Here is a 14,216-nt window from a genome sequence, read left to right on the forward strand (position 1 = left end):
TACATGGCAACCTGCGATACTTTATTGGAACTTATGTGCCATTGCCGATGATAACAACCTGAAGGGCCTACACGTGAGCCTCCCGACAGTTTAAGCATGAATGCACTGACTCACACATATCTTTGCACTCAATCACGAACTTGAGCAACATAAACCCTAGATTATAACGTGACAAACATAAAGGAAAGTGGAGAAATGCAGTTCCCTGCCAAAATATAAGCAATTATGAGCACTCCCAAAATTCTGTGAGATAAAATCAAATTTGGTGGTATTCTAGACATTGATTGGAGCCAAAGTATGCTGGGAGATGACTTTGACAACAAATTTTATTCTGCTAAAAATAAGCAGAGTAGGATATTTCTTTGAACCGTAAGAGTTCTGAACATTTTAAAAAGTTCAAATCCCTCCAGGTCAAGAATATGGATCTTTAACATGATGTCATATCAGAATGGCACATACAATGCAAGAGAGCAGTGATTCTACAACTGTCAAAAAAAAGCGATACTAAAGAAAGTCCTGACTGAAACCTTACATGCTGAGGACAGTTCAGAAACTCAATATAGCTTGAGAAGGATTTTGGAAGCTACCAGAGTATCAAGAAAATTGCCCTTTTGCTTTCTAGCTTTGTAATATGCCAGAGGGTCCTTGAGATGTGAAAACTAATTCAAAACAACTGTTGATCTTATCACCATACTTCGTTAATGATATGTGAAAGGCAGTGCTAAAGGAAGGTGATGCAGGTATTAGGATGGGAGGAAGCAAATGCAACTTGACACAAGCCTGATGTCAGAAAGTGCTGAAGAACTGAAGGGAATAATGGAGTTGACAGAACAGCCTAAGCCCTTCAGAGTCTACATTTAACCATACCAAAGACCTTAATGGGTGGGTGCTCCATGCTCGGGGTGATGTGAAGCGATGGTGTGGTAGCCTAGTTAGCGTTAAGTGCTTGCATGCCTTCCCGCTTTCAGCTGCCACCGCTGGCTAGCCTGGTGCGAAAAAGGGAGCAGCTATGCATAAGATTACCCTGCCAGCTCATAGCCTCTCCATCATCAAGACTTCTGCAGTGCTTCCTCGTGGCCACCCATGGAAACTAGGTACCTTGCGGTCCTAGGCTGAACTGTGGAGGCTATTGGAGCAGCAGGAGGCCCTACAGGTACGGAGCTATGGCCCACCGGCATGTGGATACGACCTGGCTTCGTACTAACTCCTGCCCCCGCGCCCCCTGGGGTTAATGGGCGGCTGTGGGGAGGCAGGCCTTGCCAGTCGGCCCCCCCCCCGAGATAACCACTGGCAACAAACCATTTAGTTGTTGGTGCTGGGGGGAGGGCTAAAGTCCCTCCCACCCAGCAAGTACGGCGGGCTGTGGGTCCCTCTGGGTTGGCGACCGCTGGGACTCGGGTGGGGAGGGGGGTTACCCCCCATCCCAGCTGGGTCCCAGCGGCCGCCAACCTGGCGTGATGCTTGTGGGGGAAAGCCCCAGGGAGCCCTGCAGGTGGATTAAGGGGCCTGCAGCCAGCCAACCTCCTCTATATGGGGTGGCGTCGGTTGGGGTGGCAGAGGTGGCGCCCACCCGGAGTGACTGCCCAAGGTTAGACCTCAGGCAGACTGTCAGGGTAGGGGCTTGGAACGTCCGTTCCCTGCGACAGGACGATCGGTTACCACTACTATCGAGAGAATTGAAGCAGCTGAGAGTTGAGGTGGCTGCTCTCTCGGAGGTGAGAAGACCTGGCAGCGGCACGATTAGTGTGGGTGGCTACACCTACTACTGGTCGGGTCGCAGCGATGGCCACCATCTCCAGGGAGTAGCATAGCCATCTCAAGCAGACTTCAACCCTCGGTAGTTGAGGTCACTCCAGTCGATGGGCGTATCATGGTATTGAGACTGAAGCTTTCATTTGGCTTCATGTCTCTTGTTGCTGTATACGCTCCTACGGATGTATATAAACTTGAGGTGAAAGAGATGTTCTACGCCAAACTTGCATCTGTGGCAGACAGATGTCCTCGGCGAGATATTCGTATTGTTCTGGGCGACTTCAATGCGGTATCTAGCTGTGATCGAGCTGGCTACGAGATGTCTGTCGGTCCTCATGGCTCAGGAGCTGATGCTGGCAGCGAGAATAGCCTCCTTTTCCGTGACTTTGCTAGGTCCCAGAAATTGAGGATTTCTGGCTCCTGGTATCAGCGTTCTGACCCGCATCGTTGGACTTGGTACAGCGGTACAGGTAGAGTAGCCAAGGAGATCGACCACATGCTCGTTAGCACTCGGTGGAGGATCCTCCAGAACTGCAGGGTGTATCGAAGCACCGAGTTCTGTGGAACTGATCATAGATTAGTTGTGGCTACTCTCCGGGTCCACTTTAGAACCCCCCGTCGCCCAAATGAAAACCCTAGGGTGTTTCATTTGGACAGATTGTGGGAGGACGAGTGTACCCGGGGGTTTGCTGAAGCTATCTCTGGTCGTCTCACAGCACTCGAGGGCCTGACAGACCCTGTTGTTATGTGGGATACCTTCAAGCGTGAAACGCTTGATGCAGCTCAGGAATCCATTGGTGAACGCCCAAGAACAAGACAGAATACCATCTCGCAGGAGACACTGGAAGCCACAGATGCTTGTCGTGCTGCTCGATTGTCAGGGGATCGCAACTTGCACCGCTCTCTGGTGCGCAGGACTAGGTGAGAAGGGATAAGGAGCAGTTTATCAGTAGTCTTGCAGAGGAGGTCGAAAGCCATTTCCTAGTAAATGACCTTCGTCCTGCCTACCAAGCTCTGAGAAAGCTGAACTCCAAGCCCTCCTCACAGACTACTGCAGTCCGCTCAGCAAGTGGCCAGATAATCTCAGATCCTGTTGGGGTGCGTGTGCGTTGGGCTGAGTATTTTGAGCAGTTGTATAAGGTTGATCCACCAACAGTTAAAATGGATGCGGGTAATGTTGAGACTCCTCTGCCAGACCCACCCATCAGCGAGGATCCACCCTCCCTGACCGAAATCAGGGGGCGATCTCCAAGCTGAAGAGTGGTAAAGCAGCAGGTGTTTGTGGCATCGCAGCCGAATTGTTAAAGGCTGGTGGAGAACCTATGGCAAGGGGCTTGCATGCAGTCCTGTCTGCCATCTGGCAGACTGGTACCTTTCCCCCTGACCTGCTGAGGGGTGTGGTCATCCCTCTCTGGAAGGGAAAAGGGGATCGGTGGGACTGCAGCAATCACCGAGGCATTACACTATTCAGTGTACCAGGCAAGGTACTCGCACACATCTTACTGAGACGTATTAGGGACCACCTGTTGAGGCACCAAAGGCCGGAGCAATCTTGATTCATTCCTGGTAAGTCCACAATAGACCGCATCCTGGCGCTTCGAATCATTATAGAGCGCCGTCGTGAGTTCGGACGTGGGCTGCTCACAGCCTACATCGATCTCAAGAAGGCGTTTGACACGGTGCATCGCGAATCTCTCTGGGAGATCCTGAGACTAAGAGGAATTCCGACAAGGATTATTGGACTAATAGCAAACCTGTATACAGGCACTGAAAGTGCTGTAAAGTGTGGTGGGGGCCTGTCGAGCTTCTTCCCTGTTAGTTCAGGTGTGAGGCAAGGCTGTGTTCTTGCGCCAACACTTTTCAACACTTGCATGGATTGGATACTGGGTAGAGCTACTGTCCAAAGTCACAGTGGAGCAACTCTGGGCAATATCAAGGTTACAGACTTTGACTTTGCTGATGATGTTGCCGTGCTCTCTGAATCTCTGGAAACCCTAGTGGCGGCTCTTGATGCATTTAGCAATGAAGCGAAGCCCCTGGGGCTAGAGATCTCCTGGACCAAGACCAAGATCAAGGATTTTGGGGGCCTGCTAGGAGACCCTGTCCAGTCGGTACATGCTTGCGGTGAAAACATCGAAGTCACAAAGAGCTTTATATACCTCGGTAGTACAGTTCACGACTCTGGGCTGTCAGACCAAGAAGTCAGTAGACGGATTGGCCTGGCAGAGGGGTCATGAAATCTCTCGACAAGAGTATTTGGAGATGTCGGTACCTGTGCAGAAGGACCAAGTTACGTGTTTTCAAGGCCCTGATACTGCCAGTTTTACTCTATGGAAGTGAAACTTGGAAACTTGGAGACTATCTTGTGCTCTGGAATCTCGTCTTGATGCCTTTTGTAACAGATCCTTGCACTGGATCATGGGGTACAGTTGGCGGGACCATGTGTCCAACCAACGGCTGCACCGTGAGACCGGTACAAGACCTGTTACTTGCACAATCCGTGATCGCCAACTCAGGCTATATGGCCACTTGGCTCGACTCCCACAGGATGATCCTGCTCATCAGGTTGTCTCTGTCCGAGACAACCCTGGATGGAGGAGGCCTGTGGGACGACCGAGAAGGTCGTGGTTTGGGCAGATCGATCAAACCTGTCATGAGGAACTAGAGATGGGCCGGGCCCCTGCCTGACGGCTCGCCATGAGGGACCCTCGCAGGTGGAAACAAAAAGTGGATGCGGCTATGCGCCCCTGCTGGCGTTAGCCCCAAAATGATGAATGATGATGAAAGACCTTAATAATGACAACATAGGATATATAACATAGGAGCAAGTTTCAGCTTGATGATGAAGTAGTTATAATAGTTGACTACTTTAACTATTTAGGAGTAATATTTGACAGACAAGGGGCATTTGAAGGGGAGATCATCACAACAACAACATTGAAGAATCTGATGAGAGTACTGACAAACTTTGATGTATCTGTCAATATGTCATTTTGGTCAATATACCAAGAATTTCCTACAGTGATATATATCAGCAAATTGTGGACTATGCAGAAATATTAAGGGCAGAAAGTGCCTTTGATCTGTGGTGCTGACAATGAGCGTTGAAAATACCATGGACCAAGTCAATGGCAAAGCTAAATTAACCAGTAATGTCTCTAGAAGAATGCATTCACAAGCAAAACCTTGATATCTTGGACACATCATGAGGCCAGGGGAAGGACGGAGAATTGTGCCGAGAAAGCTAGGATGCAGGAACAGAAACAAGATGGACTAAAACTAAAAGAAACAACAGCAGAAGACCTGGGAAGACTGAACCACCTTAAACAGGAGAAAGACACACCTGGAGGAAGATTTATCATTATCAAAAGTCATAAGCAATTTCACAGAACATGTAACCATTTACACATCTTTAACTTAGTTTAAGTTCTAACTCTTCAAATCATCAAAGCTTAAACTAATAAGCCCCCTTCCCCCTAGATTCTTTTGTTTCAGAATCTTCCCATCTTGAGGATGGTGTTTCATAAAGTTGAAGTTCAAAATATCAGCATGGCACATTGTACTCTTACCAGGAAACAATCAAACATAAGTATTTAGTTTTGCCATTGTAATATTCCCACACTAGTAATATGTACGGTACGAAGGTTTGGCTGTAAAATACATTTTCTAGAAAGTCTTTTTTTTTCCATTGAAAAATTTTACCATTTTACAAATATGATATACACATGCCTTATTTACAAATGTATTTTGAGAACCAAATGAGTAACCATGCCTGAGTGACTGACTAATGAACAGGCAGAGCAGTTTTATACACAGACAGGGTGAAAAAAAAAAAAAAAAGGTGACGAGAGCAGTGGCATATACTTAATCAAGCAAACACCAATATCAAGCAAAAAAAAAAATAATTTTCCTTTTATTTCAATATATGTCTTTATAGGGAAAAGTTTAAAAAAAACAAAAAAACATATGCATATATCTTTATTCTTCCCACATATATCTATATTTTTCATATGCACCATTTCATTCTACTAAATACTCCTTCTATAACAATTGCCTTATAGAAAATGCATTGATAGTTTGTCAAGTCCTGCTTTACACAGATATGATTATTCTACTATCACGAAGATATGAGATTACATCTTTCACCAAAACTTGCACAACCCTAAAAATAATGACAAGCACATGAAGCAAGAACTGAAACAAAAACAAAAAAGTAATGCTTAGTCCTATGACAGAGCAAACAGAGCACCCATCTATCTTACAAAAAATATATATGTAAGTATAATAAAACCTAAAAAATCAATAAATTTATGAAGAAAAAATTACTTTTCAACATGAGCAAAAGAATCACCAACCACATGAGCAAATACTAATAGTTTTCCATTTGATTTGAATGAGATGCGGAGGACAACCTTTGTTCATTAGGTTATAAAAATAAAAGGTGATAGTGTGGAATACACACGCACACACACGCTCACCCACGCTCACCCACGCTCACCCTCACTCACCCTCACTCACCCTCACTCACCCTCACTCACTCACTCACTCACTCACTCACTCACTCACTCACTCACTCACTCACTCACTCACTCACTCACTCACTCACTCACTCACTCACTCACTCACTCACTCACTCACTTACTTAATCACTCAATCAGTATCTTTCTCAACATACCATTCATCTTTTACCACAAATTTAATTCCATACCACTTATAGAAGTGAATAAATATAATCAAAATAAAACAAATTCCTAATAAATGTCAAATTCAATTAAAACTCAAGGAATGAGACCCAAGTACTCTCATACGAAGTCACAGCCAATAATGTCAGTTCTTCATCCAGTCTCCTCGACTGACTCAAGTAAAAGACTCGCAAGAGCTCTAAATCTAGTTTATATACTGTAATCCTAAGTCAGAGAAACCCTAGAGGAACATTTGCTGTGACCGGGAAAATTGTAAATGTGAACATATTCTTATCATAGGGTACTTTTCACCTATAATAAATATACACATTACTTCAGTTTTCAAATAAAAATAAAAATATTTTTTATATATGATTCTATATATCCAAAACAGTAGTACAATTCAAGTATTTTTGCTTCCCATTTATTCTGTTAAAAAAATAAGCAGACTTCAAAATGAAAGACTGAAGTTCAAGTATTCGGATCATGCTGCTTTGCAACATATTATAAAATGTTCATTAATTACAAAGATATGCTGTTTTACATACACCAAATATACATATCCTCTCTACCAGTTATATTTCATATACCAAAGTATGTTATATAGCATATACAGTATATCACATTTCATTTATAACAGAAGGATAACATATAATTAATTCCATAGTTGTCAAGTTATTTACTCCAATTTCCCTGGTGAGACAGCAAATATGTAGAAGCACTAAATAACTATGGAAAGAATATGCTATGACACGAGCCAACCTGGTCCACATGTTGTCTATGAGACATTATCAGCAAGAACATTTACTTGATTAATTCATAAAAATAATAATAATAATAAAATAAAAATATACTAAAGAACTTTATGTGCCACTTGAAGAATGAAAATTGTCTGCGTGCTCTTGATTCTTTTATCAAACACACAAGACACTTGATTTATCTCATTGGGATATATCCACGAGTAGATAATTAAAGTGGAAGAAAAGACTCACATATATATCATATACATCACATGTATAACAACAGCTGAGTTAACTTCTAAAATAGATAATGAGAATAACATTCCAAGCTCCCCCGAATTCTATTATAAAATCTAAGCTCTGAGAGAGTAAAAGGTTAAAAACTAATCTCTACATGCAATACATTCTGAGGCTTGAGTTCTTCCATTCACTGTAAAATAAGTTTTCACATTTCCATATTTATGACAGTAGGGTCAGGTCACGTGTCAAGTTATTTTCATATATGAAAACATAATGGCAATTCAAGCATCCTAATGCACATGAAGAGAGATACCAATCTCATCCTGCACTGCATCTGATAACTACCTTTCAAAATGTATTTGATTACTAAGGTACATATAACTTAATAAATCCATTGATCATAAAATCATCACTGTATCTTGTTGCTACTTCTAAGCCAATCCTGGACTGAAGTTACAGTGAAAGAGATAAAAATGTTACCCCAACTTAGGGCATAACAGCACTGAAGTATTCATTGATGTCCACCTTTGCTGCACCTCCAAAGAAGTCAAGGACAAAAATATTCATGATATTCATCTTGGCAAAGAAAAATTTGTGATCTGGAAAAAAAAAAAAAAAATCTTTAACACATCCTGATTTCCACAATCCCTTTCATCCGTAAAACTTCTACAAATTAATTTCAACTGTAATTCTGTTAAGCAAATTTCCTTCTTACATCCTACTGAAGCAAATGCTTTCCCTCACATATACTTAGAATTGTCACTTATAACAGTCAAGTACATTGATATACATACCAGTAGGCCATGACTTCATGATTGGATGTCTTGAGAACATTGCAGCTTCAGCAAAGCCCCACTCAGCTGTTCCATTCTCAACCTGCAACAATTAAGAGTTCCATTATTTTTTATACAAACCAAAACAATATTAGAAATACATATATATATAGGGTAAATGCTTCCTCTAGAAGTCTGCATCATATAGATGTATTATATGTATGCAAGTCATTATAATTACCATGTCCGATGGAGACTTAACTACTTGCTTCCACTCATTGCAGTCTTGTATGATTTTCCATACATCACTTGCATTTTTTAATTTGGGATGGAGTTGCAAGCACAATTTCTATTGACCGCTACGACCTTCCTTTCATTCTATTTTCCCTCTAAGGTATAATTCTTTTAATTTTCCTTTTCAGATATAGTATCCTAAAAATTTGTATTCTCGGCATTTGATTTCAGTTAAGAGAAACCTTTCCTGTATGTATGTATGTATGTATGTATGTATGTATGTATGTATGTATGTATGTGTGTGTGTGTGTGTGTGTGTGTGTGTGTGTGTGTGTGTGTGTGTGTGTGTGTGTGTGTGTGTGTGTGTGTGTGTGTAAAAGTCTATACATACATATAAACACATGCATGTTGATGTGCATATCCTCTGTCACCAAACAACAAAATGCCAACTCCTCTGAAATCATACCATCTACATTTATTTTCAGAAACAGAACTTCAGGTAACCAGCCAGCTACCACTACAACCCTACTGTTTAGGATCCGGCATTTTGTCCTGACAATATGCTGTAATTCCCCAACATCAGTAACTCTGATATCAACAACAAGCCCAAGCCAACAGTTCCAGTGACTTTGGCAAGGTATCCCTAAACATTAATTTGCCCTTGAATTCACAGATGTGCCTTTTTCATATCAAATAAAAAAGAAGAGTATAAAAACATCCTGTGAATGAAATAACAAAATATTTATTTGTAATTCTGCACTAAGATAAGCTCCACTGTGACAAACAGAAAACTTAATCTGCACCTTTAGGGTACTCCTCCCCTAATACCAGTGAGACAGTATCATTTGTTTATCTGCTTCATGATACTGCAAAATATTTGTGCAAAATTGTCTTCCATCCCCAACAACCATGCCACAAAAAATTCTACCAACCAGTTGCCAGTGAAAGATAAAGATACAGATAGAGATAAAGATAAAATTTTAATTAATTAATAAATTTAAAAAATAATAATCAATAAATAATAAGAAGAAGAAATAAGAAAAGAAAAATTATGAAATTTTCTGGTAGGATCAGTGAATATCCCAAAACCTATATAAGGCAATGACATGAAGCTGAAAGCCACTGTATATCTCTTATTGCCTTGGTTTGATCTTGCTACTCAAGTGATTTACCACATCTTATCCTTCATTTCAGTGTTCCTGCACTTAATCCATTGGATCCAAGTGCCTTACAGCTCATACACAGACTAAAATCCAGGTCTCAAGCTTACTTTAGTGGCACTCTCCCAGATGTGTAGCTTGTAGGCAGATTCATGTGCAGTACCACAATGCAACTAGCTCTTTATCTATAGACAAGCTTTTACTGTTTGGCCAATTTCCAAAGTCTTTATCTATTATGTTATATCAAGATGGTAAGACTTTTTGTTTAGCAGACTCCATTCTAGCCCTGCAGGTAGTTTAAACTCTTTCATCATCATCATCATTTTGGGGCTAACGCCAGCAGGGGCGCATAGCCGCATCCACCTTTCGTTTCCACCTACGAGGATCCCTCATGGCGAGCCGCCAGGCAGGGGCCCAGCCCATCTCTAGTTCCTCATGACAGGTTTCATCGATCTGCCCAAGCCACAACCTTCTCGGTCGTCCCACAGGCCTCCTCCACCCAGGGTTGTCTCGGACAGAGACAACCTGATGGGCAGGATCATCCTGTGGGAGTCGAGCCAAGTGGCCATATAGCCTGAGTTGGCGATCACGGATTGTGCAAGTAACAGGTCCTGTACCGGTCTCACTGTGCAGCCGTTGGTTGGACACATGGTCCCGCCAACTGTACCCCATGATCCGGCGCAAGGATCTGTTACAAAAGGCATCAAGACGAGATTCCAGAGCACAAGATAGTCTCCAAGTTTCACTACCATGGAGTAAAACTGGCAGTATCAGGGCCTTGAAAACACGTAACTTGGTCCTTCTGCACAGGTACTGACATCTCCAAATACTCTTGTCGAGAGATTTCATGACCCCTGCTGCCAGGCCAATCCGTCTACTGACTTCTTGGTCTGACAGCCCAGAGTCGTGAAATGCACTACCGAGGTATATAAAGCTCTTTGTGACTTTGATGTTTTCACCGCAAGCACGTATCGACTGTACAGGGTCTCCAAGCAGGCCCCCAAAATCCTGGATCTTGGTCTTGGTCCAGTAGACCTCTAGCCCCAGGGGCTTCGCTTCATTGCTAAATGCATCAAGAGCCGCCACAAGGGTTTCCAGAGATTCAGAGAGTACGGCAACATCATGGGCAAAGTCAAGGTCTGTAACCTTGATATTGCCCAGAGTTGCTCCACAGTGACTTTGTACAGTAGCTCTACCCAGTATCCAATCCATGCAAGTGTTGAAAAGTGTTGGCGCAAGAACACAGCCTTGCCTCACACCTGAACTAACAGGGAAGAAGCTCGACAGGCCCCCACCACACTTTACAGCACTATCAACCCCTACAATCCAGAATATGTCAAGAAAAAACTTTGACAGGGTGACAGGAAAGACTCATGACAAGTGCACAATCCTCTTGGCAGGGTGATGAGACTCATTCGGTGATTTTGTATTACTCCCATCAATAAGTGAGTGTGGATTGTAATGTCTGTGAGCCATGACCGGAAAAGCATTGCATCCATGAAAGACGCCATTTCCATGCTCAGCATCATAATGCTGGTACCATTGTAGCAGTGTAGGTTGTATTACAGAAAATTGAATATTATGAAAAAAAAATGCTTATTCATAAAAAGAGAAAAGAACATTGCAAGTGTCTGCGTGCGCCTGGCCTACAAGCCACACACCTGGCAGAGTAGCTATTCCATAAACCTAATGCCCATATTTTAGGCTCTGTGATTGCCATGAAGAAATTGGAACTATGGGGTTAATGGTAATCAGCAGGAAACATGTGATAATAACATGGAAATGTGACTCAACAATTTCTCATACTTCAAAATAGAATCTGTATTACCTTATTTTCCAAGTCTTTCTGTTAAAATTTAACACTGAAAAAAGTACCTCATTCATATATCAACAACTGAAATTGTCAATCTAACTTCTTTTAAAAGTCATATCTATTTTTTGTCTTCTTAATACAGAAAAAAAACAAGAAAATAACAGATATGTTATTATGTTTGTCAGTATGATTTCTCACCTTCACAATTTCACCGGTGATTAAAATGCGAGCACATCGGGGATCCTCTGGGTCAAAGTCTTTCTTGTGGCAGTAGTCAGACTGAGCCTCACTCATTGTGAGAGAAGCACGGTTATCTTTCTGCAAATGGTAATTATGTACTGTTATTTCTACTTCAAATTAATGAGAAAAAAATAAATATATAAATACTCACATATCTATCATTTTTGTAATATGTATATCGTTCTCAGTGCTAAAATTTGTACTTAGTTAGGTACATATCCAGAACTGATGAAACATTTACTAATATGACATAATAATATGACTGCTTGAATTCTAGTAACCTACATGATTTTTCTCTCAGGATTAAACAAAATTAGGATGAGTTGCAATAAACTTGGTAATCTTCTAAGCAGTTTCTATATAGCTGACTATCTTTCTCACAGCCACACCAAGACAGTCATTAAGAAGAAAACAATCCTTTCAACAAGTTAAATCAGATTTACCTCCAGATCAATAGCTGTGAAGTCCAGTGGTGTAAGGTACATGTATGGGGTCCCACTGGACTTGTCAATTGGCCCATCACTCACACTTAGAATGTTGCCAAATGGAAAGCCTTCAGTGACTTTCTGGGTGGAGAATGTTGCTACAGTAGCCCAGTCTGAAAGTGAGGTAAATCATTTAAATGTGATAACAGATGATTGACAGAAATTGCATTAAACAATCTCAAAACCTCAAAATTATTTTTCAAAAAGGTAAAGCATCATAACAAGAACATGAGCTTCAAAAGAACTAGCAGGTTGCTTTACCATCCTTTTTTTTGTCTTGAATGAGATATGTAGTGTCCATCACTAACTCTGGCACTGTCTCACAAGTTCCATCTCACTACATCACCCATACTCTTATTCCCCTTTTGGGTCCTTCTTCCAATGAGCCAAACATACAGCATGTTTCTCACCGTTTTTTTGTTGGAGATGAAACTTAGTGAGTGTGAAATAGGGATTCTGTATGGAACCTTTCATCCAACCAAACCCTCTATCCCTTTACTCTCTTCCATTACTTCTCCATAAAATGAAATATTGCATATCACAGAGGTACTTCCTGGTATCTTAGTAAGGTTTTACTATCTATATAAATGCATAAATGCATATGTTATTGATTTATACAAAAATCATATACAATAGTTTTTACTTTCACTCATAAGTATGGGGTAACTGCAATAACTTGCTTCAACTTTCTCTACTATATAGTATATATTTGATATTTGATAGCAAAACACATTTCATGGTGTATAAAATCTACCAATTGAACCAACTAAGACAAAAAATATGACTTGATAAAGTTTGAAAAAGATTCATCAGTTGCAGCATGGAGGATCAGTGGTTCCAAGGGGTCACACTATACACATACAGGATTAATCTTTAAACCTTATGCAAAAAGGTTTTTTTATATAGTTCTACAACAGAATTCACCTTTCTAATTCCATGCTATCAGCATACTTTTTTACCATGATGGCTTTAACTAAGTTTTCATGTCAATATTTTTCAAGAAAACTATAAACTTTGGCTTATGTGTTCTATGCAATAAAGGCACTTCTTAGGTGTATTAATTTCTGTTTAAGATATTAATTAGGAAACATCATCCACAATTCATAATCAAGGGAAATTGAAATTGACTTACATATAAAAGAAGCTAGGTAGAAAAAGAGAAATATAGAAAGGAAACAAGTAATTATCCAAAAATTACAACAGAGGAATAATGACTGAATGATGAAGAAAGATGAGGATAAAGAATCTATAAGAAACAGAGGAAGAGGTATGCAAAAAGCTATATAATAAACAGAAAGGAAAAAAGATGGAAGAAATAAAGATGTTTAGAGAATGGAAGATATGAAAAAAAGAGACTGAGGGAAAAGAAAATAAGCAAACAGAGAGCAATGAAAAATAATGAAAATATACATTTTCAAAAAATCTTAAGAAGCTTACCTGAGGTGTGCACAATGTAGCGGGCCATCTTGGCCACCTGGTCATGTGGGGGAGGATCTGGCCAGGTTGTGCGCACTGACCCAGAGGCCACAACAACACCTTCATCTTTGATGGGATCTTGAAGACCCTGGAAATACAGATTGTTTTATGTGCAATTTAAGGGATGATAATAGTATGTGATAAATTAATTCAAACATCTGTAGCTTACATCAGTAAGTCCATGATCAACTACTCCTGATCAGCCACACACTTCGCCAGTAGGGACAGTCAAAGGAAGCTCCCAAAATACTGGGGTATTTAGGTTCCTCTTCTAGTAGTAACTGACACATCTGGATTACATGTGCCACCAGGAAAATGGAGTTTTCACTGTCATATTGTTTTGTGAAATGTCTGTACACACGGATGGGTCAGTAAGTGCTTAGCTATCAAGTAGTCAATTAGTCAACCTCATGACCTCTCCTTTTTTTGCCTTTCCTTGAGCTTTCAGGATTTTTTTTTATTCTTTACTAATGCTATCAATATCGATGTTATCATCATTATTATAAACATTTAATTACAATAGTATTACTGACATTACTACTACCAATAAAAGATAAAATGAAATATTTCCAAAAATTAAGGAAAAGGGTGAATGGGTGAGATAGGTTGTACTAGTAATTG

At 40.9% G+C, this 14,216-nt stretch overlaps 1 protein-coding gene across 1 annotated transcript in view; it reads right to left on the reverse strand.

The window, feature by feature from the left end:
* Positions 1-5,715: 5,715 nt before the first annotated feature.
* Positions 5,716-14,216, reverse strand: part of LOC125040614 (protein CREG1-like) — a 14,462-nt gene continuing 5,961 nt past the window's right edge. Inside the window, exons 4-8 of the mRNA XM_047635262.1 lie at positions 13,557-13,683; positions 12,078-12,232; positions 11,593-11,712; positions 8,209-8,290; positions 5,716-8,013 (exon numbers count right to left, since the gene is read on the reverse strand). Coding sequence (XP_047491218.1) covers positions 7,901-8,013; positions 8,209-8,290; positions 11,593-11,712; positions 12,078-12,232; positions 13,557-13,683 — 597 coding nt within the window. The 3' untranslated portion in view covers positions 5,716-7,900. The remainder of the gene's footprint in view (positions 8,014-8,208; positions 8,291-11,592; positions 11,713-12,077; positions 12,233-13,556; positions 13,684-14,216) is intronic.

Source organism: Penaeus chinensis, chromosome 29, assembly GCF_019202785.1.
Source record: "Penaeus chinensis breed Huanghai No. 1 chromosome 29, ASM1920278v2, whole genome shotgun sequence".
NCBI classification, from domain to species: Eukaryota; Metazoa; Arthropoda; class Malacostraca; order Decapoda; family Penaeidae; genus Penaeus; species Penaeus chinensis.